At 46.2% G+C, this 25,299-nt stretch overlaps 11 protein-coding genes across 11 annotated transcripts; 5 read left to right on the top strand and 6 right to left on the bottom strand.

Moving 5' to 3' along the window:
• Positions 1-119: 119 nt before the first annotated feature.
• KL928_003004 (uncharacterized protein) lies at positions 120-1,730 on the top strand (the record flags this gene model as incomplete). Its single annotated transcript, XM_043203544.1, has 1 exon — positions 120-1,730. One exon carries the CDS (start codon positions 120-122, stop codon positions 1,728-1,730), a length of 1,611 nt encoding a protein of 536 aa, XP_043060158.1.
• Positions 1,731-1,871: 141 nt separating this feature from the next.
• KL928_003003 (uncharacterized protein) lies at positions 1,872-3,812 on the top strand (the record flags this gene model as incomplete). The annotated part of the gene is made up of 1 exon (XM_043203543.1): positions 1,872-3,812. The coding sequence occupies one exon, from the start codon at positions 1,872-1,874 to the stop codon at positions 3,810-3,812; it is 1,941 nt and encodes a 646-aa protein (XP_043060157.1).
• A 34-nt stretch (positions 3,813-3,846) lies between these two features.
• On the bottom strand, positions 3,847-5,370 carry KL928_003002 (uncharacterized protein; the record flags this gene model as incomplete). Its single annotated transcript, XM_043203542.1, has 1 exon — positions 3,847-5,370. One exon carries the CDS (start codon positions 5,368-5,370, stop codon positions 3,847-3,849), a length of 1,524 nt encoding a protein of 507 aa, XP_043060156.1.
• Positions 5,371-5,543: 173 nt separating this feature from the next.
• Positions 5,544-6,359, bottom strand: KL928_003001 (uncharacterized protein; the record flags this gene model as incomplete). The annotated part of the gene is made up of 1 exon (XM_043203541.1): positions 5,544-6,359. One exon carries the CDS (start codon positions 6,357-6,359, stop codon positions 5,544-5,546), a length of 816 nt encoding a protein of 271 aa, XP_043060155.1.
• Positions 6,360-6,605: 246 nt separating this feature from the next.
• KL928_003000 (uncharacterized protein) lies at positions 6,606-10,331 on the bottom strand (the record flags this gene model as incomplete). Its single annotated transcript, XM_043203540.1, has 1 exon — positions 6,606-10,331. One exon carries the CDS (start codon positions 10,329-10,331, stop codon positions 6,606-6,608), a length of 3,726 nt encoding a protein of 1,241 aa, XP_043060154.1.
• A 127-nt stretch (positions 10,332-10,458) lies between these two features.
• Positions 10,459-19,275, bottom strand: KL928_002999 (uncharacterized protein; the record flags this gene model as incomplete). The annotated part of the gene is made up of 1 exon (XM_043203536.1): positions 10,459-19,275. The coding sequence occupies one exon, from the start codon at positions 19,273-19,275 to the stop codon at positions 10,459-10,461; it is 8,817 nt and encodes a 2,938-aa protein (XP_043060153.1).
• Positions 19,276-19,586: 311 nt separating this feature from the next.
• KL928_002998 (uncharacterized protein) lies at positions 19,587-20,918 on the top strand (the record flags this gene model as incomplete). The annotated part of the gene is made up of 1 exon (XM_043203535.1): positions 19,587-20,918. One exon carries the CDS (start codon positions 19,587-19,589, stop codon positions 20,916-20,918), a length of 1,332 nt encoding a protein of 443 aa, XP_043060152.1.
• A 15-nt stretch (positions 20,919-20,933) lies between these two features.
• KL928_002997 (uncharacterized protein) lies at positions 20,934-21,659 on the bottom strand (the record flags this gene model as incomplete). The annotated part of the gene is made up of 1 exon (XM_043203534.1): positions 20,934-21,659. One exon carries the CDS (start codon positions 21,657-21,659, stop codon positions 20,934-20,936), a length of 726 nt encoding a protein of 241 aa, XP_043060151.1.
• A 176-nt stretch (positions 21,660-21,835) lies between these two features.
• Positions 21,836-23,323, top strand: KL928_002996 (uncharacterized protein; the record flags this gene model as incomplete). The annotated part of the gene is made up of 1 exon (XM_043203533.1): positions 21,836-23,323. The coding sequence occupies one exon, from the start codon at positions 21,836-21,838 to the stop codon at positions 23,321-23,323; it is 1,488 nt and encodes a 495-aa protein (XP_043060150.1).
• Positions 23,324-23,392: 69 nt separating this feature from the next.
• On the top strand, positions 23,393-24,742 carry KL928_002995 (uncharacterized protein; the record flags this gene model as incomplete). Its single annotated transcript, XM_043203532.1, has 1 exon — positions 23,393-24,742. One exon carries the CDS (start codon positions 23,393-23,395, stop codon positions 24,740-24,742), a length of 1,350 nt encoding a protein of 449 aa, XP_043060149.1.
• Positions 24,743-24,766: 24 nt separating this feature from the next.
• Positions 24,767-25,246, bottom strand: KL928_002994 (uncharacterized protein; the record flags this gene model as incomplete). The annotated part of the gene is made up of 1 exon (XM_043203531.1): positions 24,767-25,246. The coding sequence occupies one exon, from the start codon at positions 25,244-25,246 to the stop codon at positions 24,767-24,769; it is 480 nt and encodes a 159-aa protein (XP_043060148.1).
• Between the last annotated feature and the right edge of the window lie 53 nt (positions 25,247-25,299).

Here is a 25,299-nt window from a genome sequence, read left to right as displayed (position 1 = left end):
ATCGTTTTTTTTTTTTTGAGACCAAGACCGTATCGCCCATAGGAAAAAATCAAGTTGTAATTTTTGTGACATAAGGTTTATCAGTTGCAAAAGAAGCATATTAAAGGCGTGCGTCCTGGATGAGTGTGTCGACTAGTGATTCTGGACGGCTGGTGCTACCTGCGGTTGTTATACAGTACGCGGATGGGACCAGCCAAAATCTGATCATTGAAGTTGGTCCGGCCAACAGCAACAACACGAACCAAGCTCAAGAAACATCAGCAAGATCTCCGGAGCATACGCAAGAGCAAAACTCTTCAGTTGCGGATGCAGATCAACCGTCTGCACCACCTGGCATCCGTGGGATTGACTATCCAGCATTCGACGTTTCCAACGAAGGGGTTTATCGTGAACAGCATATAGCCAACAATTTGCTTGATAATTTGATATCCCCGTTCTATCGGTCTTTGGACGGAAATAACTCAGCATCTCAACAGACCAATAGTATCTCGGTGCCGTTCTATAGAAACTTAACTCCAGCATCAGAACCATCCCGGAATATCATTCTCACTGTTAACTACATCTATGGCCAACCGAACCCGCTGCAGCCTAGTGAAAATAACAACAGTCTATCGGGGTCTCTAATTCTGCATGTTCCGAACATCAATGAAAGCGATGACGAAAACCTACAAGTCTTGATTCGACTCGCAACTACCATAGCATTAAGGACCATTGCGACCTCGGTTAAAAAAGCTTCAGGTATTTCTTCAGAGCAGTTCGACAAGTTAGAGGTTAAAAAAACCGCTGATTTGAAGGATAAACAATGTGCAATATGTTATGACGATTATGAGGACGAAAACCCCGAGGCTAGAAGCCAGATTGGCCAGAAACGCAAGCGAGCAGAAGATGAAACCGATGATATGGGGGAGCATCAACCAAAGAAAATGCGCAAGATGGAAAACGAACTCAAACACCAAAGTGCGGCTACAAACATGGCAAAGAAGGAAGTGGTTTACAATCATGTTCCTGTAGAAATGCCGTGTGGCCATATATTTGGCAGGGGCTGTCTTCGAGAATGGCTGAAAACCAATAATAGCTGTCCGCTTTGCCGACACAGTATGCTTCACGGCAATGAGTCGTCTGCTGGCAGAAACTCAGATTCCGAAAACGAAACTACCATTATCCTGCCTAACTTGGCTAGAGTGATTAGCGAGACCCGACCACTGATTGAAGGATTCAACTCGAGACACCTCACTTTTGTCATGCCCGACCAAGATAGTGTCGAGTCTACGGGAACAATTCCTGTTCCTCTACCTACGCCTGTCACGCCACAGGAGTCTATTGTCTCTCGCTCGTCGCCTACAAACCACACTAGCGTTCTTGGTCTGGTCCGGGGGTTGCTCCAGAACTTGAATGGCAGGCTGCGCAACCCAGTACGGGTCAACGAAGGTGAGCCGTCAAACTTAATCAATCAAGACTCTTTACACCGAATGCCTATCATCCGGACAAATCAACCAGGGCCTCCTCTGAACCATTCATCTTTTCTGACTAGAAGAAGACGGGTCGTTCAGCCCCGTCGTGTTCTCAGATCTACTGGACTTTCTTCACAACAGTTTGTAAACAGGGATCCGCTTTTCCCAGTTGGTGTAGCCAGTCGTCGTACACGCGACGGCGTGCGCACTTCCACTATACCTTCAAATTCCAACGAGGATAACGACCCGCCTGTTGCCGAAGGAGAGTCTGATACTTGATAGTTTGTAATACATTTGCATCATTTAGTGAGTAGCTACCAACATAAATTACACCCTCGCACCGCGACTATGAATATTTCGGAATCGACTTGATCACATATTGTCTTGTCTTACAATTCGTTTGGGCAGCTTGCAGTATTGATGGCTTTGTTGGAGACAATCCAACGCAAGATAACTAAGTATGGGCTACTTCCCAAACTGGTACGGTTTTTGCCCAAGGTTTCCACTCTCCTGACGTTATTGGGTTTGATATGGATCCTCATTTTACCACTGGATGGCCAGTTTCGGACCACATACATTTCGGAGAACGCCCTTATGCCGTCACAGGCATACTCATTCTTCAGAGAGTCGGAGTGGAATTTTGTAAGAGGCTATAGAGATCAGATTATTGAGCACATCGATGACCCAATGGATGAAAGGCACGAAATGCTGTCTTCTTGGATGAAGACAATTGGCTACAAAACCTTCGAGTACAGGTCCGCTAATGATTCAAGGACTACATATGGAATATATCATGTTCCAAAGGGAGATGATACCGAGGCAATGGTAATTGTTGCGCCTTGGACGACAAGCGATGGAGAGAAAAATATTGGGGGACTGGCCCTGACCATGGGGCTGATCCGGTACTTCCACAGACTTTCAATCTGGTCGAAGAATATCATTGTGGTGTTCCCAGAGGATGGCCAGGATACTCTGAGGAAATGGGTTGATGCCTACCATACCACATTGGACGAGACAGGAGGATCCATGGAGAGTGCAATTGTGATCGAATATTCTTCTGAAAGCGATGAACTAGACTACGTCGAGGTCAAATACGTGGGAGTTAATGGTCAGCTGCCAAATTTGGACCTCGTCAATTGTGCCGTGATGATCAGCGAGCATGAGGGTTTCAAAGTGTCGCTGCACAACACACCAAAAGGTCAACTCTGGGCTAATGATTACCCGTCTAGACTCACCACGTTATTGAAAGGTCTATTTTCCATGGCAACTGCGGGTCTGCTGCCCGAAACAGGGGGTGGAAACGGCTGTGAGGCTTTCAGTGGATGGAATGTCCAGACTTTGACTTTCAAGGCTAGAGGCACAGAGGGTCGCGACATCACAACCTTGGGAAGAGTCATCGAGGCCTGTTTCCGTGCGGTCAACAACCTGTTGGAGAAGTTTCATCAGTCATTTTTCTTTTATCTGCTGCTTACTCCCAATCATTTTGTCTCCATTGGAAACTACCTTCCGGCAGCAGTGTTGACCGCATCCAGCTTTGTTATATCTTCACTCAGCGCGTTCCTCACAAATAACAATGTCAACAACAAGCACATTAATTTCAATGATGCAGCTATTAAGGTTGATACGTTTCCCTTGATGAATGGGCTGTTGCTATTCACTACTGTCACTGTGGGCTCGATAATATTTGGAACATTGTTGATGTGGTTTTCTTCAATCGTGTCTTTTGCAGACAACAACAATCTGTACACAAAGCTTACTTGGGGCCTGATCTTGGCAACTACTACTGTGTCGACTCTCCCAGTGGTTCTCAGGTACAAATCGCAACCGTCAGCGGCAATCTCGCAGACAGTGAGAGTAGCCAATGGCTGCTCGCTTTTCTACCTCGCTTTTGCGCTCGTGAGCCTTCTTGTGCTACACTTTTCTCTTTCACTCCTCATATCTCTCGCAGCATTCCCTCTTACCTTTATCAGATATGGACCTTTGCGTCAGAACCGCAAGAACAGCATATGGCTAATATTATCATCGCCATTTTTGTGGTTGGCAGTTGTCGGAGTGGCTCGCAAGATGGAGTTTCAGCTGGACATTGTTAGGAATCTGATCCAATATTTCTCGGTGCCACTGCTCAAACACGAGCTGCAAACAAAAATCTTTGATACTGACTGGCTCAACCCAGCCTTTCTCCAGAATCTGCTACAAGGTCCCGTGGAAATATTTTACGGGCTGCTCACTGGCTACAGGAGGTTCCAGACTTGGACATGGATGGTCATTAGCTTTGCGTGGCTTCCTGTGTGGATTATGTCTCTGATCATCACCTGCATCGATGTGCAAATTGGAGACTTTGAAAAGAGGAAAGTAAACTAAGTATATCAATACATCTCCATTACATGGTCTATAATCACTGGTGTTCTTTCATGAACTTTGCGTGGAATCTCTTCCAATCTTCTATCCATTCTGTTCCTGGGGCCAAGAACGTGGTTCTGACGTGCCAAGTGCCTTCAACTTGCCCGAACCCTGAGCCAGGAACTGCACAGATACCCGTGTTCTCCAAAAGTTGACCACAGTAGTACTCATCTGGCTCCATACCCACCTTGGCAGCCTCCTCAAAGACCTTCTTCGTGAGAGTCAGACTAGGGAATAGGTACATGGCACCTTCAGGCTTCTGGCAGGTCACACCCTCCATTGTGTTGAAAGCCTCATATAGCAGGGAAGATCTCTCCTTCAAAGCCGCATGGATAGCATCTCTTTCCTGTTTGTAAAGTGGGTAAGACTCCTGGCCTTCGGTAGGAGGGTTAATCATCAGCTCGACCAAAGCCTGGCCTGAGACTGGAGGGCACAGCGAGATGGAAGCCAGCTTCAAAAGTTGTGCACGAACCGAGTCTTCAAAGCCAACGAGCTCCATGTATCCACCTCTCTGGCCACACTCGCCAGAAATTCCCTTGGAGGTGGAGTGGAGAGAAGCAAGCTGCACGTCGGCAAACTTGCCAGAGCCGTCGGCTTCTTGCAACTGTCTGAGAACTTTTTTGACCGAAACAAACTGACCGTGAAAGACGTTTTCCTGGTAGACCTCGTCCGCAATAACGACCAGGCCATATTCGGCAGCCACTGCAAGTAAATCAGCAATGGCCTCTGGTTTCAAGATTGCTCCAGTCGGGTTACCTGGGTTGATCAGAACCAGACACCGGGCCTCGACGCCCTGGGCCTGAGCGTCCTCGATGATTTTCACAAGATCTTGGGCGTTGATGGACCAGTCGTCTTTTTCATTGAGATAGTACGGCAGTGCAGTAGAATTGTTCAGAGCCAGAGACGCAGTGTAGAGAGGGTACTGTGGGATAGGAATCAGGAAGCCGGTTTGAGGACCCAGAGAAAGCAAACTCAGCAGATAAGACACGGCCGTGGACGCGCCAGCAGTGAGGAAAATGTCGTCTGGCGAGCTTTCATAGCCGTCCCTGCTGGAAATAAAGTCCGCGACCCGTTGTCTGATGTAGGGCACACCTTGAGAGTGCGAATAAGCACCAATTGAGCCGATGTAGTCCAGAAGCGTTCTAGCGCGCTCGATCAGGTCCTTTGGCAGAACATCGACGACAGCTTGATGGTTCATCAGTTCAGGGTACTGCAACAGAGCCAGCACCTGTCTGTAGAACGTGAGGGGTTTTTGGTCCAGCTGCTGAGGGTTTCCAATGTTGGCGTTGATAATCTTGTTGAACGGCAACGAGTGGGACTTGTTGGCAAGCTGGTTTCTCAGTTCCTCCGCCTTGGTAGGGATTCGTCCACGAACAGCATACTTAGCGTTGAGAGCATGAGGGTTCAAGTCTGAAGCGGTCAACCGCGAAGCAGGCACAAACGTGGAACTGACCTGTTTCTTGAACACACTCTCTGCAGCAGGCATGGCGAAATGCTTGCTGAAATTACGGATTCCCATCTGTCGGAAGCGAAGCATATTTAAATACAGAATCGATGACTCGAAATTTTGCGCATATTTTTTTTTGGGCCGTCGGGACTATATTCTGCTAGATGACCTTTTGGGAAGTTTGCGCGGGGGTCGACCAAATAGAATCATCATCGTTACCTAAAAACCTATACTTTACACACACCTCAGTTGGACTTCTTGCCGAACTTAGGCAGGTAAATAGGCTTGATAGTCACGTAGGAGTTTCCCTCGTCAAATACACCGGCTGCGGCGTTGTACCATGCGATAAAAGCGGTGATAACTCCAAACACACCCCCTGCAGTGATACATCCGGAGGACGGAGCCAGATGGCCGACAGCGAGCAACAGGAAAGTGAGGTCCAGGAACGCAAAGAGCGAGAAAAATGCGATGGTGGACTTCATGGTGCAGAGCATTAAAATAAAGGTGAATATGGTCCAGCCCAGTAGGTAGAAGCCGAGCGCGTTGCTCAGTTCCGTTTCATCATCGTACGAGTCAGTAATATGGAAGAACGGGATAAAGATGGCCGCGTAGCTCATCCAGAATCCACCGTACGACGATAATGCCATTGCACCGAACGTGTTCTGCAGGGCCAGCTCCCACATTCCTGCAAGAAGCTGGACTAAACCTCCGTAGAAAGCGGCAAGGCCCACCACCACGTTCGGGGTTGACACTCCCATAGCTCCGGCATTTATCATTGACAAAACAAACGTCGTCAGAGCGAAAGCGGACAGCCCTAGAGGCGCTGGATTGGCAAATTTGTGAACACTTGGAGGAGCGTATCCCGGTTGCAAAGTACCACCGAACGCATTCAGAAGTTCGCTTTTCAGATACTTGTGACCGCCCAGCCAAAGGTACTTGCCATCTTCGGAGTGCACCACCGACTGAAGGCCTTCCTCCTGAACTGCTGTTGGTTGGGAGTGGGACGATCCCACCTGGTCGTCCCCTATTTGTTTTTCGACGTCCTCGTTAAATTGTGACATATGTGTCAAAGTATGCAAAAAGCCCGAGAATCCTCCTCGGTATTTATAATTTCCACCCCTTTGCTAGCGTGAGAGCTTGCAAATGCCCATTTTCTGCATTGTACTAAGAGTCACGCACGGGCAACAAAAAATGCGTGTGGGGTTAAGCCCTCAGTAGGGTCTGTGATAAATTATTACCGTCGCCCGATTTGGTTTTCGTCTTGGCCAGAAAACTTACGATTTTTGTGGGGTTGCCAGGCGCAGATTTCAGTACAGCACAGCATGCCGATTGCTGGAGCCCCTAGCCATGGCTATATTCTGCGCAGATTTGGAGTTCTCACCACCTACCCCACTTGACAGAAGCCCTTGCTCCTTGAGCTTTCGTCTGTTGTGCTTCAGTACTGCCTCCATAAGACTGTTGAGATCGATCAGTTCGCCCAGAAGGAACCTTTTCGCATTGAACTTTATTCGGTAGTTCTCCAACACCTCCATAATCAATTTCATCACCACCGGCTCCGACTCGAATAATTTAGGGTGACCGGACTTCAACCGATTTAGATTCCCCACAGCTTTTCCCTGGTTGACGGGAAGAAGTAGCAGGTTTCGGTAGATTTGCTTGAGAGCCTGGTATTCGCTGGTGATGCTTGCGGAGTGGGAAGAGGGGCCGGGTCCCGTTGCACCGCCAACCCCACCGGACGAGTCGGTTCTTTTTAATAGCTTCTCTCTATTGTGGAATGGCAGGTAGTCCTGATCCATGATCCTGTCGAACTCTTCCATCGCCGTGGAGCTCGGGAGTCTGCTCAGATCTGCAAGGACGGCTTCGTGCCCGTCCAGCTCCACCAAGCCCTCCAGCTTTTTCGGCAGACACAACCCCAGATAACCGCTCGAGGCAGTTTTTGTGAACCACCCCACGTCATCCAGCATCTCGGAGCCGAGGTCTGTTTGGGAAATCAGCCCCAGAACGAAAAAACAGGTGCCTCGGATGGATGCGTTCTGCGATTTGGCACAGATCGATACAATCTCGTTCACCACGCCTGTCGTATCTAAGAGACACACCCCGTGGTCCGACGATCCTATGTGGCCGATTGCCCACAGCACAGACTTGAGGTCCGTCACATAGTCTTCTTGCTCGCTGCACGGCGTATTGTAATAGAACTCCGACTCCTGACCTGTCTCGATCAAATTGGCATACGAGCTCACGACGCGCGAGAACGACTCAAAAGTTCCAGTGACCTCGAACAGCCGCAGCCCATCCGTAGTCCTCACCAGTCCCCCGAAAAAATGGTACGGCAGCTCGCTGGGGGCCTTCTCATTGAAAAGCTTCTGGGCCAGATACGTCTCTATGTGCTGGACGTAGTGCTTGTTCTTGGACTGGATCCAGGCCTCCATCTCCTCATCGACGAAGTCGTACTCCTGCAAATACTCGAACCCCGGCCGCGTAGCCAGAATCTTAAGCATCAATTTTATGCCGCTAGGTGTTTCCAAAACACCGAGCGACGGTCTGTACCTGATGATTTCCAGGACTTTTTCCTCATCTTTCGCAAATGAAGTCAGTAACTCCACAGAAAGCTGTCTGATATTCTCCTCCGGATCGCACAGCTGGCCCACCAGCAAACGACACGCGAAACTCTCACAGTCCTCATTTTCCAAGAGACTTCCCAGCAGCCGAACAGAAAATAAGCGCAACGAAGGGCCCGAGGTACTTGCCACCTTGCTGAGGATGATTCGCATATGACTGTTGGAGTTGTACTTCATTTCCTTTATAATGATCTTCACCAGGTCTGGCCGGTGTGCTTTTTGGTCCGTTATATGGTACAGCATGTCGAAGAACCACCATTGCTCCAACATCCGCAGCCCGTTCGGGTCTGCTGAGAGAACCCCGAGGAACGAAAAGTACCCGTAGCTGAGCGTTGTCTCCAGCTTGGTTTTGGAGAAAAGCGGGTCGCCTGCCGTGATTCCACTGTACGGGTCTACCTGTGCGAGACACTCTGCTATTTGGGGCAAAACTTTGTTTTCCGTCAGATACTTGACTCCCTCGGCGTTGGAAAGCAAGTTCTTGAAGATCTCGCAGCCCACTTTCACGAAAACTAAATTGGACTTCGTCTTGCGCAGCGATGCAAAACGGTACTTGAACGGACGGTAAAACGACATCAGCCTCTTGTAAAACTTGGTAGTTCGCACAGTCTCCTCGAAGTTGCGCGAGTCGCGAAGCGGCCCCTGCATTAGCTCGGTGATCAAGCTCCAGTTCCATTTGTAGTAATCTTTGGTAGCCAGAACATGAGTATCCGCGACTAGAACTTTTAAGTGTGTTGCGTCGGCACCACACAGCGTTCTCAGTCGCAAGTCCCTGAAAACCTGTTCAGACAGCTTCACATGGACGTGTTCTGCAAGAATGAGGTTGGAAGTATGGTGTTTTCGAAGGTATTTCTCGATCTGTTTGTTGAGCTCAAATGACGGAGCTATCGACTTTATCAGCTGATCTGGGACCAAAAACGACTGCATGTATGAGATTTCTGACAGCAGGATCATTATGCGCTTATGCAACTTCTTGTCAGTCACTTCTTCGAATAGTTTCTTTAGCGTATCCACGAGACCACAGCGAATGCATATATGCAGCACCAGCATGGTGTAGTGGTTGACCAACGAGGGTTCTGTTTCAGGCGAGCTTCGTGCGCTGGTGTTGAACTTTGATAGTGACCCTCGTCGTCCAGAATTTATCAGAGGAACAATCACCGGGCCGTTTTCGTCATTGGTGTCACTCAGGGACATAGGTTTGATCCGAAACAAGTCGCTGAAAATCTGTAGCAAAATACTCTTTATAGAAACTGAGTTGAACGTAAGACAGTTTATCAGCTCACGGATGGGGAGAAAATCGTGCTGGCTGAAAGCTATGAGTCCAGACCAATTTTTCAGCATGAACACGATCAGATGCGCTATAACTTGCAAATTTTCTGTTTTGATATGCGAAATATCCATGAAAGGCGATATGAGCAACTGGACAAGCTGCGATTCCATGATATAGGGTCTGGTATTTGGGAGATCGAGAAGTTTAAGGATGGCTGCGCAAAATACACCTCTTGAGATGGCAGGCCCGTCAACAATGTACTGCAACAGAACGCCTAACGCGTTGGCTCTGTACGCTCTTTCTGGATCCAAAAGAGCGATTTCCACGAGTGTCTCAAAAGCGATGGCTCTCAGTGGATCAGTAACGTCCTCGACTATGTTAATAAGCGAGCGGACCAATGCAACCGGAAACTCGTTTGGGCCGCCTTCAATGCTGACCAAACGTCGCACAAGACGTATGCATTCGCTCCGTTCTGTCGTGTGCTTGGGATCTTTGCTCAAACTGGCAATAACGAAAACGTATAGGTCGTACCTGAAAAATAGCTGCAGTGCCCGTAGATTGGTGACCACGTACCACAGAATCCTGTATCCGCAAGTAACCACCATCTCGTTGCCTTGGAGCATCAGTCTTTGAACGACGTGGATAACGGAAGAGAACACAAGATCGTTCCTTAGTGATTCGTTCTCCTCCAGCAGCTCCACCATATCATTCGTCTTGTCAACAAGGTCTTCACTGGATGTATTTTTGTCGCTCAGAACCTGTAAAATATCGGAAAGAGCCCATGTGGGACTCACTCTATCGCCCGTAAACCTGGATGTTTGTGTCTGATCGGCAAACGTGCTCTCGTCGGCCTCTCTAATGGAAATGCTCGATAGCGAGGTAGCGGATTCCACGCTGTGGAAAGCCGCGTTCGAATGTCCTCTATTGCGCGTGCTTTCGAATTCAGGAATCGCCAATTTCTTTCGTTGACTGTCCTTCCGATCCATACTAACAAACGACGGATACTGGCCCAGGGACTGCGATATACTCCCCATCGAGTCCATGCGGGGGAGCACCGTAGCTTCTGGCACGTCCTCCGGAATCGACTCGTACACTTTGCGGGAGTTCAAAGACAGCCGGGACTTGCCATCGTGAGCTGTCTCTGACATCGTCAAGTACAAGAACACTTTATTTTTCTGTTACGCGAATGCTGACTAAAATCAATCGAGCTAACGATTGATATCTTTTACGGCTAGAAATGTACCTGAGTAACAATAAAACTAAAGGTTGATGCAATCATTTTAGAACATTAGCATATCGGGCTTCGGCCTCTTTGACCACTTGCTGTAATCCCACGATTACAAACTGGTGCGTGAGGTTAGGGAACTTGTTTCTGTGCAGTCCAAACCATTCCAGCGGAGGCGTGGCGTTTCCCAGATCACGTAGTCTAGGAGTCTCGATATGCGGCTCCTCTAAAGGAACGTAAACGTATTTCTGGTCCGACTCCACGTCCTTTAGCCTGTCCTCCAAGTTGACGGCCTCAAAAATTGACTCTTTGTAATTTTCCTCCAGCAGATCGTCAAAGTCTGTTCCGTAGCCAGAAGTGAAGATTCGCAACGCAGTGAGGCGAGTCTTCAGCGTGGTTGCATGGGAATACCACATCTCTCTGATAAAGTAGACAGAGCCCAGCTTCCACCTGACATCAACGTTTCCTCCAAAGGAGCTGCTAAATTTGAATTTGATTTGGTTTGAGCCTGGGTGCTGGAACGCATCCATGTACACGTTCAACGAGGGAAAAACAAATATGCTGCCACCGGTGGCCGTGTTTGCTAGCTTGACGTAGCTCCGAACTCCTGGTTCTTCAAGCGATGCCTCTGTAGGTTTTGACTTGAAAGAAGAAAGGGCCACAGTGAAATTGTCAAGGTTCATGTCCAGCTTGTTCTCCATGATGCTGGTTTTGATCTGCTCAAACTTGGCCCTCGAAGCTCCCACCCTGATCACCAGCGCTTGTGTATCCATCAAACTACTCGGGAAGATTTGTAGCTGCATCGACCCGATGCGGACATCCAAATTGGTGTAGAATTCGTCAATCACATCCAGAAACATTTCCACTGTCTTGACTGTGCTCGAGCTTGAAGTATCGGTTTTGCGCGAAGCAGGCAATGACAAAGATGACTCCGATGGCCCCACTGCGTCCCTGAAAGATTGTCTCTGATCATCCAAAGCATCATTGAGAGTTTGATGGTACGAAATCTTGATATCCTGTCGGATCCGTAATCCAATGGTGTAAATATCCACGAAATTGGAAGCAGTCAAAGCTGTCATGTAAACATTGAACGATTCCATCGAGGTTTTTCCAACAAGTTTGTCTGCATGATTGTCCACACTCTGGTTGTATATGGAAGCCATCGCTTTGGTAATCACTGCTATGCAAAATATGTGGTAATCAAGTGAAATCTTGGTTTCCAACGACCGGAATCCAGCAGACAGGAAGACCAGCGGAATGTTCTCCATTCCCTTTTCCTTTGACCATGATATTGCAGAAGCCATTCGCGCTCTTTCGACAACCAAAAGCCCTCCAAGTCTTCCCTCTGACACAATTCTCAGCTGGCCCAGTTCTAGTTTTAAGTTTTGGTCCCTGTTAGTGACCTTCGTAGATTTGACCCAGCATTTGTCGACTTCTACGTCCAGTGTTCCAAGCGAAAACCCGAGATCCACCTTCAACTTCACCTTTCCCACAAGAAGAGTGAGAATCCAGGGAAGTACAGTTGTGTTTGACATGTCTTTAACTCTGGCTGCAATATTTTGGAGAGAGATGTCCTCGCTCTGATGTGGCTTTTCAACAGATCCTTTGTAGAGTTCGGATGGTAGCCATATTTCGCGGAATATGTCGACGTCCTGTCTCTGCTGTATGTTTAAATACGAGTCAATGTTCGAAATCTTGGACGTGTTTGACATTGTCTTGACACCGTCCGCTTTGGCAACAGTTGCAGATAGGAGTATGTCATTGATTCCCAAGGACCCACTAGTTTCCTTCGAGTAGACATGTTGCAACTTCGCTCTCAACTTTTCAATACAGATAGTGGTGGTGATCAAATCTGTATCGGTGTTGAAGTGCCAAAACAGTCCATTTGTGGAGACTGCCGCCTCAACCTTTGCACTTGGTTCACAACTGAGAGTGAGCCGCTGAGGCTCAACCTTCAGCGAGAAGTTGATCTTGAACTTTTCGAAAATGCGCTCCAAGCTGACGCTGACCGGCTCCTTTTCTCCCACAGAAGGACGTCTTTCTTCTGGCTTCCGTGCTGTTGGCAGTTTGCTTTTCTTTGAGTGACTCCTATTTGCAAAAGCCTTCACACTGTTAACAAGACTGACAATCACGGGAACACAAGATGCTGACAACGCGTTGTCTGTACTCGAAGTGACAGCCTGAATCAAAACGACGTGCTTTTTTACCGAGTCGCGACACTTGATATACTCTGTGGCAATCCTCACGGATGGGGCCTGGAGGCATAAAGATGTAGGCTTACGGTTTGAATCTGTTGTAGGATTGATGATCATGATTGAAGCACCGTTGAATGCAAAGATACAGCCAATAAGTCTCAAGTTCGAGTGGATCGAGGAAAATAGTGTTGCCGAGCCATCTGCCGTCTCGGCCTGTGCAATCTCATGGAAAACCATAGACTCAAGTTTTTCTTGAACGTGAATAACGGACCGTGCTAGTCTATCGGCCACAGAAAATATCGTAGTTTCCAGCTTGAAATCGACCTTATCGCCATGAAGTTCAGCATAGATATCTCTGCCTTCCGGCGTTCGCGAAACTTTATAGTCAAGCTCAAATCTAGGGAAATATGCCCTGTTAGCGCTCAAGCTTTCATCGCCAGTGGAGTAAAAATTCATGGAGCTGTTTCCGTGAGCAGTTGCCAAGTACATGCTTGAGACGAGCACATTTCCTGTTTTTGTGCTGCATACAGTCTCAGCTTTTTCGTAACCAATAATAAAGCCAGGAACATCCGATGCATCTGACAGCAATCTTTCTGGTTTCGGAAGCAGCCAACCAATACACATGTTTTTGGACACAATTCGAATCGAATAAACACTCAAGAGGTCCCAAATCTCTTCTGCACTGACGTTCTGTCTTGGAGTAGGTTTGCGAGGGAACTGGTAGGTGTTGAATTTCTTTTGGAAGTCGAAATAAACGTCAAGGAGTTCTCTAGTGAAGTGCGGATCCAACACAAATCTGCAATGCTCGCTGATCAATTCAAGCTCGTGGAGTTTTTTCTCACTTGAAACTGACGTTGAACCTTTCAATTCCAAATTGACATCACAGATGGTGAACCTAGAGGTCTGAGGACCATGAGAGAGCATACTAACTTTCGTGGAGGGCAGCTTCAAGAATCCTTGGGGCTTGTTCCCGGTGTAATTGAAATCAGAGGTGACAAACTTCATTGTGATTTTGCTACAATCGAGGAACGTCTGATTTTTGTTGAGAAGACAGGTGAATGATAAGCTGTCCAGAGCGACGGCAGCAGTGGCTTTCACAATGAAGGAGGAATCTCCTGCTTTGGACACGTGATTGCTTTTGTTGCCCAACTTTTGAGATAGACTATGGAACCTTGTCTCAAATTTTCTAAAGTATTCCAGCGCAGCACGGTAGTCAGATTCGGCAAGTTTCGCCAAATAGATGACGTTACGCTGTGAGCAATTTATTCCAAGTTGATCTGCATGCACCTGGGCAAATACATCAAACCTACCATATCTTTCAATAAAGCTCGTTAGAAGATTCAGATTTCCAACAAAAACCGTAGCAAACTGTACTTGCTGCGTGGTGGATGTGGAAATTATTCTTGAGCTAATGCGAGAAACTGTGAAATTTGACATGGCACCCTGGTCTGAAGCTGTAAGATCAAATGCGATATCTTGGACGTCCATTTTGTAAAGAATTGGTGACAAAACTTCAAGCTGCAAGGAAATTTTCGAGACAAATATACTGCCCGTTACCTTCCCTTCCAGCTGGCCTAGGAATTCATTGCTAGATTGGGTAACAGGAGATTTCTGTCTTTGAGATCCTCTCTCTTGGTTTCGTTTCAAATCGTTAATAAGTGGGGCCAACAAGTTATACTCTTCATCGATCAGCACATCTAAAGCCTTTAGGTAGAAATCTGAACCCGACCCTGCAGAGATATTGATACTTGAGGTAGACAAGTCCACGTAAACCTGACCGTCACCCGCCGACCCTGCCTTGGAGACAAGCAGTGAGTTTTCAAAACACTTCAATTGTACTAACTTCATTTTATCAAGCATGAAATCAACCCCAACCGAGGTATTGTTCAGTAGCATAGCAAAAATCAGATTCTTTGCACTTTTGACTCCAGACAACGTTAACACCCAATTACTACCACGGACATTGACCGATGATCTTTCAATTGCAACCTGGTGAGTGAACTCTTTCACAAGTAGACTCGTGCTAAAAAAAAGTGGGTTTGGCTCCGTTGCGTTCACAACTTCGACAGTCTGGTCTGCACTGGATTTTGATGCCATGCTTGCAACCAAATCGCTGATATAGGGAATCGATTCTTTCATGGAGGTGACACTGGTATTGAAAGCTCCAATGGAAACCCCAACATTGATCTGATCTTGGATGTTTATCATAGAAAGCTCAGTGGCCATCTGATATAACTCCTCCGACAGCTTTCCTTTACTTACGGCAAGCTCCAAGTTCTCAATCACCACCAAATTGCTGAAAGGATGAACACTGAGTTTCGACGTCGCAAATGCCGCTGTCAGCGAAAATGATTTCTGTTCGGCCCTCGATCTGGTGTCACCAAACACGCTCATCAGCACATAGCTGGTGGAGATGTTACTAAACTCCCACCTTCTCCAATTGAGAAATACATCGAACACCCTTTCCTTGGCGTCTTCCGGAGCATTCCAAGAGTGCTCATCAAATCTTTTCTGTGTGGCATCGTGCCAGCTTTTGGGCAAGTTGTAAGCAATATGTCTGATTCTGGTAATGATCTTCCAGCTGTCTTCACGCCTGATGTGCTCATCAGAGAACTTGCTGATGTACGACGGCTTGGTGATACACGACGGATCATGGCGCACTGAATAGTCCGTTCCCCCTTTGGAAATGGAATATACAGTGTCAATCTTGGCCTTGGTAGTACTCGCCATGGTTTCAGAGATTTCCAACGCTGCTTTCCTCATCGGATCAATAAGGATCGAAATATAGTTCTCAACCCACTGGAGGCTTGTCGGCTCCACATCCAAATACACATGTTCCTCATCGATCATGACACTGGTGGACACTTTGCTATCGTATACATCCACCCTGAGCTTCGTCATGTCGAGACTGCAAACAGACCTGCCACTCTTTAATATGTTGATCGAGATCTCAGAAACATCTGCTGCCAAAACATCCACGCCGCCTTCTGGCTCAATTGCAGCACTTAACGTTGGATTGGATATGCTGATATCAACGCAGTCCCCAGAAGTCCGTGACTCTGTCAATTTCAAATTGATCATCGGGATCAGCGCCTTAATGTTGACTTTCTGCGACTTTGTGGCATGTTTTTTGGTCAAGTGCATTATGAAGTCATTTTGAATTTCATCCAATACATTGGTGACAGAAACGACCTCCTTGTTTGAAATGATGTAACTCAACACCAATGCGATTTTCGGATCAATGTATCCGTCAACAGCATCAAAGCTGCATACTATGGAGTCAAGCTCAAAACCGTCATTTTCAGAGGAAACTTTCGGAGAGGAGTCCGCTGCATGAAAGCTGCTATCATCTGCAAACGAAGATGAATCGGAGCCATCATCGTCTCTCAAGGCATCTTTCAACCGTTCGGGATAGCTTGCAATCAACAAATCTATAGAGTTGGAGTTCAGTGGTGGAGGGACATCAGGGAAATTGAGAAAAGGCCTCAAACCTCCATAGTTTTCATGGTACGTTGTATCTCTATCACTTGGTGCGAGCAAAAATGGGCATCTGTGAAATGGTGCATCATGGATTTTCATATGGGCTTTTTGAGCTTCTTTGCGAGTTGCAAAGTCTGGTTTTCTGACGAAGTCACTCACGTACACTGATGTTCTCACGTCCATCACAGTTTCGGTGCCATGCATACCTTGTAAGACAATGTCTTCAATTTTAAGATTGATTCGGCTATTGTATGTCGCAGACGACTGATCTGATATAGTTAGGTGCAACGTGTCGAGTCTAACCGAGAGACCACAAGACGGACCATTGATTTTCAGCAGAATTTCGGGACAGCTGAAAGACAGATTCAACATATCAAAGAGCGCCTCTTCAGGGAGGTCCAAAGAATTCTCTAAATCATTGTATCCCACCGCAAGGGACCCAAGAGAGCGACGGACAGTGTCAAGGAAAACTGGCTCTGAATCAACGGTTATTTGTCCCGGATGGAAATCCCATCTGCAGTAATAAGTCGGTTCATCTGGAGGGAGTCCAAATGTCCTGTGGCCATGCACTGGAAGCTGTTCAATATAAAGCTGAGGATCAAATCTCACATTATTTGAGGTGGTGCTAAAGATCATATCCTCATCGGCGTTCTCAAGTGAACGGCCATAGATCTCTGAAAAGTTAGCCTGGAGATCCATGTAGTAGTTATTGAATCGGAGATCAATATCCAGATTCTCAAAATGTAGTGCCACATGTGTCTCGCAGTCATAATTGTGTGCTGGCAAGACCAGACATCCATTTTTGACGCAAAAAGAAAAATGTAGGTCGGTCTCGTTTCGTAGTTTTATTCCAAACGGCTTGAACTCTTCTGGCACCGGTTTTTCTCGAGACTTATCATTCATGTCTTCGAGAAATTCTCCAAGGGTCTGGAAATTGATGTCTTCCCCGAAGTAGTTGGCTTTGAGAAGCAACACATACTTTACAATAAATCCATAGCACTCAAGCGTTGTATCCTCACAAGTGCAGTTGACTACAATGTTGTCAACTGTATCTATATCGATCACGTTGAAATAAATGAAAGATCCCGACATCTCGAAGTTATTGGCTCTTCCAACCTCTTTCTTTCGCAGAAAATTATATCCTGTATGCCATGGTGGAAAATGGACAGCCAAGTCAAATGTGGTGTTGAGTTTATAGTCAAAAACCGTCGACTTTCGATACACTGTATCCAAAGGAATATCGACGGCTAAATCAAGCTCGGATCCACAAAAGGAAACATATATGTTGTCATTATAGTCTAGAGGATGGCTGACAATATTTTTTTCGTTCAAGTTCAGAGAGATATTGTAGTTGTAAACCTTCCAGTTTATCTTGTAGAAGAAGGGACGGAACAACTCGTAAGGAGTTGGATATCCCGAGCTGAAATCCCCAAACATGTCTGTGAGCAGCTCAATGTGCTCTCTGAGTAAGTATAGTTCAGCATTTGTAGACCTGTTTTGAAAGATCCAAGTTGCAGGACCGTTCCATTGCAAGGGATACCCGACATCTGCATTTATGCTGTGTTTCATAGCTTTGAAAAATATCTGATGATTAACACTGGAAGAAATGACCGGGTTATTAAAATCCACATGAAACTTATTTGCCCAGCCGCTCTCTGCACTGGGGATGTACGAGGTTGAGATATTGAACGTGGAATTCTGTCCAACCTTGAGTTCCAGCCACCCAAACGGTCTGCGCTCAAGTTGATTTTGAGAGTGGTCACTATTGGAGTAAAGAACATCTTTGCTGCTCTCCCTAAATGGGATCCTTAACACCAGGTCGTCCACACTTTCGATAAATAGCTTGAACCATTCGTACTGCCTTTTGGACCCTGATTTGAGACGGTCGAGCGGCTCAGCATCCCTACAGATAGAAGGGAATAACATTTGATGTAGAAAAGCGCGCTCTTTTTCGGCCCACGGCCCGTAATGGATGACTCCTTCTGAAATCGATAGGTCGATGTTGTTTGCTGGAGGCGCTCCGCCGTTTCTAATGTCTGGATCATCAGCAGAGGTGTTGGCTGGTGTTGCTGGCGTGTTCCCTGGGATGTCGTAGTAATAATGGATATCGACATACTCCGAGTCAAATATATGAGTATACCGCGCGTACTCGGACTGCGAGAACACAAGCGCATTGTCTCTCTTGTCAGAATGTGTGTTTTCGTCAAAGGAGCTCAATGTCGAACTATCATAGGACAAATATCGTTCAAGACCGCGCCAATGATGTAACTCTTCCTCTTTAGTCTTCTCACTGTCTTTTTTGGTGCCACTGTGATACAGCCCTAGCTTCTCTAGAAACCTCTTGAACTTGTGGTTTTGCTCCTGATCAAACTCTTTTATGATCTGATCCATACCCTCGTATGAAACATTCGGCTTAAGATACAGCTGTAGCTGGTTGGCCCTAACATCGTGGTCAACTCGACACTTATCGTATTTGGAAGCTGGCTGAAGACAATCAAAAAGTCCTTCCAAGGATGTGTAGGATCCAACCAAAAGAGAGGTTGTTGTCTGGTTGCCTATCACGAAGCCGCCTTGTTTTATCAGAACTTTGAGGGGAAGAATTTTAATGAATTGTGGGACATAGCGCTCATCCGACTCTTCAAAGTCATTGATTGTATTTTCATCGCTGCTATTTTCGCTGCTGCGACTTGTAGAGTACGACTGCTTTTCAGTATGACCGGTCTCCTCGTTCAGCTTTCTCAGTAATTCGTCGTAAACATTCATCCGGTTGTAAACAAACACCTCAAGCCCATAGATTTCCATCAGCAGCCGTGTTGGAAGTAGCCCGTTTTTTGTATTTTCTTGCTCAGTTATGAATCCAGATTGGCGCACGGATGTGAGCCAATATCTCCATGTGAGCCATCCTTGATGAATTAGGATCATCTCGTTCTTGGTTATGATTGTGACATTTTTGAAAAAAAGCCGTCCCCCAAGAAAGGAGACTTTGTAAGACTGGACCTTCAATCGTACCTTATATCGCTTCCATAAAATGTATTTCAATAGGAATGACACTATTGAGCCCATTAACCGATTGAAGTAGAATAGTATTCCGATGGATCCAAGCAGAGCTATAACCCATTCCACCATGTAGACCCATTGCAGGTTGATCGATCGGTTGACTGACGCATAGCCGAATTGTGTTGTAACGTCCATGGTTAACAGAGCATAACTTGGTGTTCAGTTTAAATCAAAATATTTACGTTCGAGCTGGCGCGAGGTGTAGAATTTTTTAGAGATCATACTCGGGGCCATTGACAAGGGAAAGGTCAAAGGAGACCTCAACGGCGAGTAGGACGTGCGTTCATAATGGAGATGATCGTGTGTGGAAGATGACCAGAACTAGTCAAGAATGATCGACCGGGGGTTTTTGTATTATGTAAGCAACAAACTGAGAATCCTGGGCTCTAAACCAAAATTTGAAATATTGTAGTGGCAAAACAGTTGAACATCTTGTATTATTTGACATGTCGAGAGAGGCTCCACTGAAAGCTGAAAAAGATTTCACCGAGACGCTGGACGAGCAATTGCCTCAGATTGAGCAGCTGTCCACTTCAGACTACAAGTCTGCCGTCGACAAGCTGCTGTTGCTGGAGAAGCAAACAAGGCAAGCGTCCGATCTGGCCTCTTGCAAGAGAATTATGATAACCTTGATGGACCTTTTAGCTTCCAAGAAAGACTGGTCTTTGCTTAATGAGCAGATCCTGTTGCTTTCCAAGAAGCAGGGTCAACTGAAAGATTCCGTCAGGGTCATGATTCAACAAGCGATATCCCATCTCTCCGAGATCCAAGATTTGGAAACAAAGATTCAAACGATAGAGACCATCCGCACAGTGACTGAAAACAAAATATTCGTGGAAATCGAGCGTGCAAGGGTGACAAGAATACTCAGTGACATTCTGTTGGAGAAAAAGAACGATTTGGATAAAGCGTGCGATGTGTTGTGCGAATTGCAGGTCGAGACGTACGGGTCTATGGAACTGAGTGAGAAGATAGAGTTCATTTTGAGACAAATGACTCTGAGCAACAAGAGAGGTGATTATCAGATGTCTAAGATGCTTTCGAGAAAGATTCTGGTGAGATCTTTGGAGAAGTTTGCGGACCAAAAATTGGAATACTACAGATTAATGATTGACATTGCTTTGAGTGAAGATGACTACATCAACCTGGTGAAATACTACCTTGCCATCTACGACATCCCAAAAATAAAGGGAGACAGCAACGAGTCTTTGGAGGCTTTGAGACAGATCGTTTACTACAGCATTCTTTCTCCGTATTCCAATCTGCAGAACGATCTGATCTCAAGAGTGAAGATAGACAAAAACGTTGATAAGCTGCCAACCGAAAAGGAGATACTCAAACTCTTCACTGCAGACGAGCTGATCAACTGGAAACAAACTGAGGCACAGTTTGGCGATTATTTGTTCAAAGATACCACCTTCGATCAGTCGACTGAGAAAGGTAAGCTGCACTACAAAGATCTCCAGAAGCGCGTGATAGAATACAATTTGAGAATAGTGTCAAAGTATTACTCGTCTATCAGACTGGAAAGATTATGTGAGCTGCTGCAGCTCGAACAACAGGAAGTTGAACTAAACATCATTGAGTTAGTGAATAATGGGGTTATCTACGCTAAGATCAACCGGCCACTGAAACTTGCCAGCTTCATCAAGCCGAAGAACGAGAATGAGTATCTGAATGAGTGGAGTTCAAATATCGACCAGCTTCTGAGCAGTATAGAGACCGTCGAGCATCTGATCACCAAGGAGGAGATGATGTATGCTGCGAAGGTGAAATAAATAATACGAAAGTAATCATGCTTCACGTTGTTGTAATTCTAGCTCTTTTCGTTTGCGGGCGCTCTCAACGAGGTTATTCCATCGTTCTTTCAATTTGATTATCTGGTTTTCTAGGACAATTCTGTCGCGTTCCTGTGTAGCAATTTTTTGCTGTAGCTGGTCAATCACGTTTTTGAGTTGCTCATACTGATCCCCAGATTGTTGTGAGGGACCATTTTTCAGTAATTCCAATAGATCTCTGATAAACTCGTGATTAGCCATCAATTCACTATAATACACTAAATTCAGTTCTGTAAGAACGCTATTTTTGGCCTTCAGTTCCTCTATTCCCTGCTGCTTTGAGGATTTTTCCTTGAAGTTGATGAGTTGCAAATCGTGTTCAAGCTTGTTAATCTTGTCTTGTTCAATGAACTTCACTTTGTTGGAGGACAGATCGAAATTGAGGTCCTTGACCATAAGCAATTTTATATGCTCGATTAGCATCTGGTTATCGGGTTCCTCGCAGAGCTCCTTTTCCTTAACCGGAGTTTTTTCCCGCTGTTGATTATATTCCTTGGACTTTTGAACCAGTTTGAGCTGATCTATTCGTTTTACTATCTGCGACTTGAGGGTTGTAAGTGAATTGAGCGTGTTGAAGTGGTTGATCAGCGACTCTTCAGCTATTCTGTCAATGATATCTTGTAGCAGTGCAATTGACGACTCGTGACAGCTGATTGAGCGACTATAGTCTCCTTTCATCATTGCCCTCTCGGCATTATGCTCGCTCTCATACACCTTTTCGTTAGCACCCCAACTATGGTACCCACCTCTGAAAGACCATGCATTCTCAATAGACCATAATTATAATTTCAGGGGCTGCCAAAAAGAAGCCGGGAAATTTAATAAAGTCACCTTTTTATCTTTGGCGGGTCATCATTATGACCAACGTCAAGCTTTTACAAAAGGACACTATCACTCTAGACCGATTCTGGGACATCGCAAATGATTTGTTTCATTCAGACAGGCAAGTTGGCGAGCTTAGAGATAGCTGTACAGAGGACAAAGTCAATACGCTACTGGTGAACTACTTGACTCTTGTTTGTGAACATTGCGACCAGCTCACGACGCCGGACACGGAAGAGCAGTTTTACAATGACATCTCAGAGTACGTCACATGTCACAGATACTATCGATCGAACATGCAATTTTGCGTTCGCAAAATGCTATCATTGCTCACGTACAGTGTTGGTTGCAATGAGAGTAACTTGGGGCTAGAATTTGACATGCTGGATAACGACACAAGGGAACAGGTCAACGACTCTATTACAATGAACGAGAAGCTGATACGAATAATTGGATGGATCCTCATAGTCAACTACCAGTCGGATAAGGACGCTTTTTTGCAGATATTAAAAGACTTCAATGGTTTTGAGACTCTGGCAGGTGTACTATCGAACTACTCACGAATATCACACAATTCGGGTGATAAAGACCCGTACATTACAAATTACTCTCCCTATTTTGAGCTCTTCTATGAGCTTTGCAAAAACTACGAATTTGAAAGCACAGAGCTTGATCACGTCGAGTCGCAGCTACTTGAATATTTATTCGAGAGCTTAAAGGTCGTGCCAAAGGAAAGCAACATTTTGAACTTTATGAAGTTCAAGCTGCTGCTGGTGCTCAACGAGCAGTTTATGGTTTCTCAGTTTTCGTCGGCAGAGATTTCGCATCAGATAGAAAACCGGTTTTTCATCAAAATGACAGAGAATGGTCAACGATTCCAAAATTTCAACGAGGTACTTATATTGAACTTCAACAGAGAACAGGACCACGTCCTCCAAATCCTCATGCTCAAGGTGCTGTACCTGGTATTCACCACCTCCAACACGTGCGGCAAATTTTATATTAACGATCTCAAGCTCATCATAGATATCATGATCCGAGAACTGTTCAATCTGTCGACCGTGAAGGAAGAAGCGCTGATCAACACATATTTACGCGTGCTGTATCCGATGATACTCTTCTCGAGCATCAGGGAAGAAGGCTACAAAAGAGACAGCATGTCTGAGGTCCTCAGATATCTTGTCGGGGCAGAACAGACCTCAGAGACTACCAAACGGCTGGCCGAGCGGTGCCTGGTGCTGGATTTTTTTGACGAGAAGTGTGGCAGTCCTTTAATTACACGAAGCGCTGCGCCATACATTCTCTCGCGTGAGAACTCGTCGCAGTCGTCTGTGGTGAGCGAGATCGACTCGCCTGACTCGCCAACTGCACCTGTCGACCGAAGCAGGAGCAATTCGTCTATCTCGTCGCAGGATTCCAAGGGAATCCATCGCAAGCGGCCACCTCCCCCGCCTCCACGCCGGTACACCCAGAGAAATGGTTCTGAGCTGATGCTGAGTCGGACCAAAGTGGCCAATAAATAGTGTGTAATTTAAAATGCTAAAAATATTTATTTATTAGTCTGGAGGGAGAATCCTAGAATATTGAGCATCATGTCTTTTGCTTTGCGATGTCTCCGGCGCTCACCAATATGGAGAAGACCGCTGCTCGTGCGATATCAGACACAGTACCCAACAAACGTGCCACCGAATAAGATCTTGCAAGATCAGCATGTGTTGCGCACGGGACTGGAGAGGTTTATTAAAAAGCAAGCAGCACGACCAGTGCCAACTGTGGCCCTTAACGACCTTCTCAAGTTCAACTCTGCAGCTTCGCACAGAGACAAATCGTTGATGCTGGTGGAGAACGCCAACGAGACGCTGAACGATATGGTGGTCCTGGTGACTCGGCGACTCATACAGTTCATGGGACTGCCCTACATTGTGGTTTTGAACGCCAAAATCGCAGACATCTACACTGCATACTTGAATACGCTGAAGGTGATTTTGGAATTTGTGGCCGAGTGCGACCCAGATAGTGAGCTAACCGAAGAGTTCACTTTCAAGATCCACAATTTGGAACAGAACGATTTGTTTCTCCAAATGCTGAAAAAAACTATCGACATGCACACCGACAATCTGCCGACCTTGAGCGAGGGATTTGAGGAAATATCTGGACTGAACCTTGTTGACGACAAAACGTTTCTGAATGACCATCTGAAGGAGCGGATTTTGATGCGTTTGCTGGCCAACCATCACATCCAGCTCACAGAGCAACTGAATTACAAAGGAGAAGAGCTTGAAAGGCTAGACCAGATCGGTATGATCGAGCCGAACATGAACGTTCTTGAGGTTCTGCACCGCTCGTTTGTGTTTGTCAACGATATGGCTGCGCTGAAATACGACGAAAAAATCCGGATCAACCTGAAAACGGTGACAATTAACGGTGATGAGTCCGCCACAGAGCAGGTAGTGGAGAACTTTGAGTCGCCAGACGGTTTGGAGCCGCTCAAATTCCCATATATCTCCAGTCACATCGAGTATGTTCTGAACGAAATACTCAAGAATTCCACACGGGCTCACATAGAGAACAGGGTGAAGAAGCCGGTCGATGTCCTTATCGTCGTGAACAAGCCCAATGTCGAGAAGCCAGGCCCCCAGTTCTACAAGCTAGAAATGCGGATCGTTGACCATGGTCTAGGAATAAAGCCCGAGGTCTTGGACAAATTATTTGACTATTCGTTCACCACTTTCGAGTCCGAGACTGTAGAGGACTCGTACAAGACACTCAACAACACGGGTGCAAACCAGGCCAACATCATAGCCGGCATGGGCTACGGTCTGCCGCTGAGTCTCACTTATAACAAACTGTTCAACGGCGATATCCAGCTCAAGTCCGTTTACGGCCAGGGAACAACTGTTTACCTCAAATGGGTCGGGGTCGATGCTAAACAAATACCTTGATTTATGTACATGGAATTTTCTAATTTATAGCGTGTCACCTCTCTTCGGGCTGTACGCAACGTCACGCGACATAGGACTCAAAAATCCAGCCTGTATGGCCCTTTTAATTGCTCTGGTCATCTGTTGCTGTTTTTTGTGCTGCAGCTGTGTCACAGAGCGGTGATGAATGTTTCCTGTGACAGACATGTACTGAGAGAGAACTTTTGGGAAACAGTAGAAGTCGAGCGGGTTGACCTCTTTTGTGTTGAATGTGGACTGCGCAAGTCTCTTCCTCCTACTGTCTCTTTCCTGTTTAGCGGCGTATCTCAGCTTGGCGACCGAAAAATCAAATGGATCGTAGGTCTTCTGGTTTTCGAAGCCGTTTATCAGCGCAGGGTTGATCACTGCCTGTCTTCTGCTTTCGAGATCGGTCTGATGGTCTTTAATGGATTTCATGGCATTCTTGAGCGTGTACTCTTCGCACTGTCTAGCAGACGAGACAAAATTTCTGCGGAACATGAGCATGAGCCAAATTAGAGTTTTAGTATTTTATTGAAATTATTTTATTCGGTTGTTTT

This window comes from Ogataea angusta (assembly GCF_019207475.1).
Source record: "Ogataea angusta isolate 61-244 chromosome Unknown 61-244_NODE_5_length_850226_cov_91.758892, whole genome shotgun sequence".
In the NCBI taxonomy this organism is placed as follows: domain Eukaryota; kingdom Fungi; phylum Ascomycota; class Pichiomycetes; order Pichiales; family Pichiaceae; genus Ogataea; species Ogataea angusta.
Note: the sequence above shows the minus strand (reverse complement) of the source record. Positions and strands in the feature narration are given on the sequence as shown.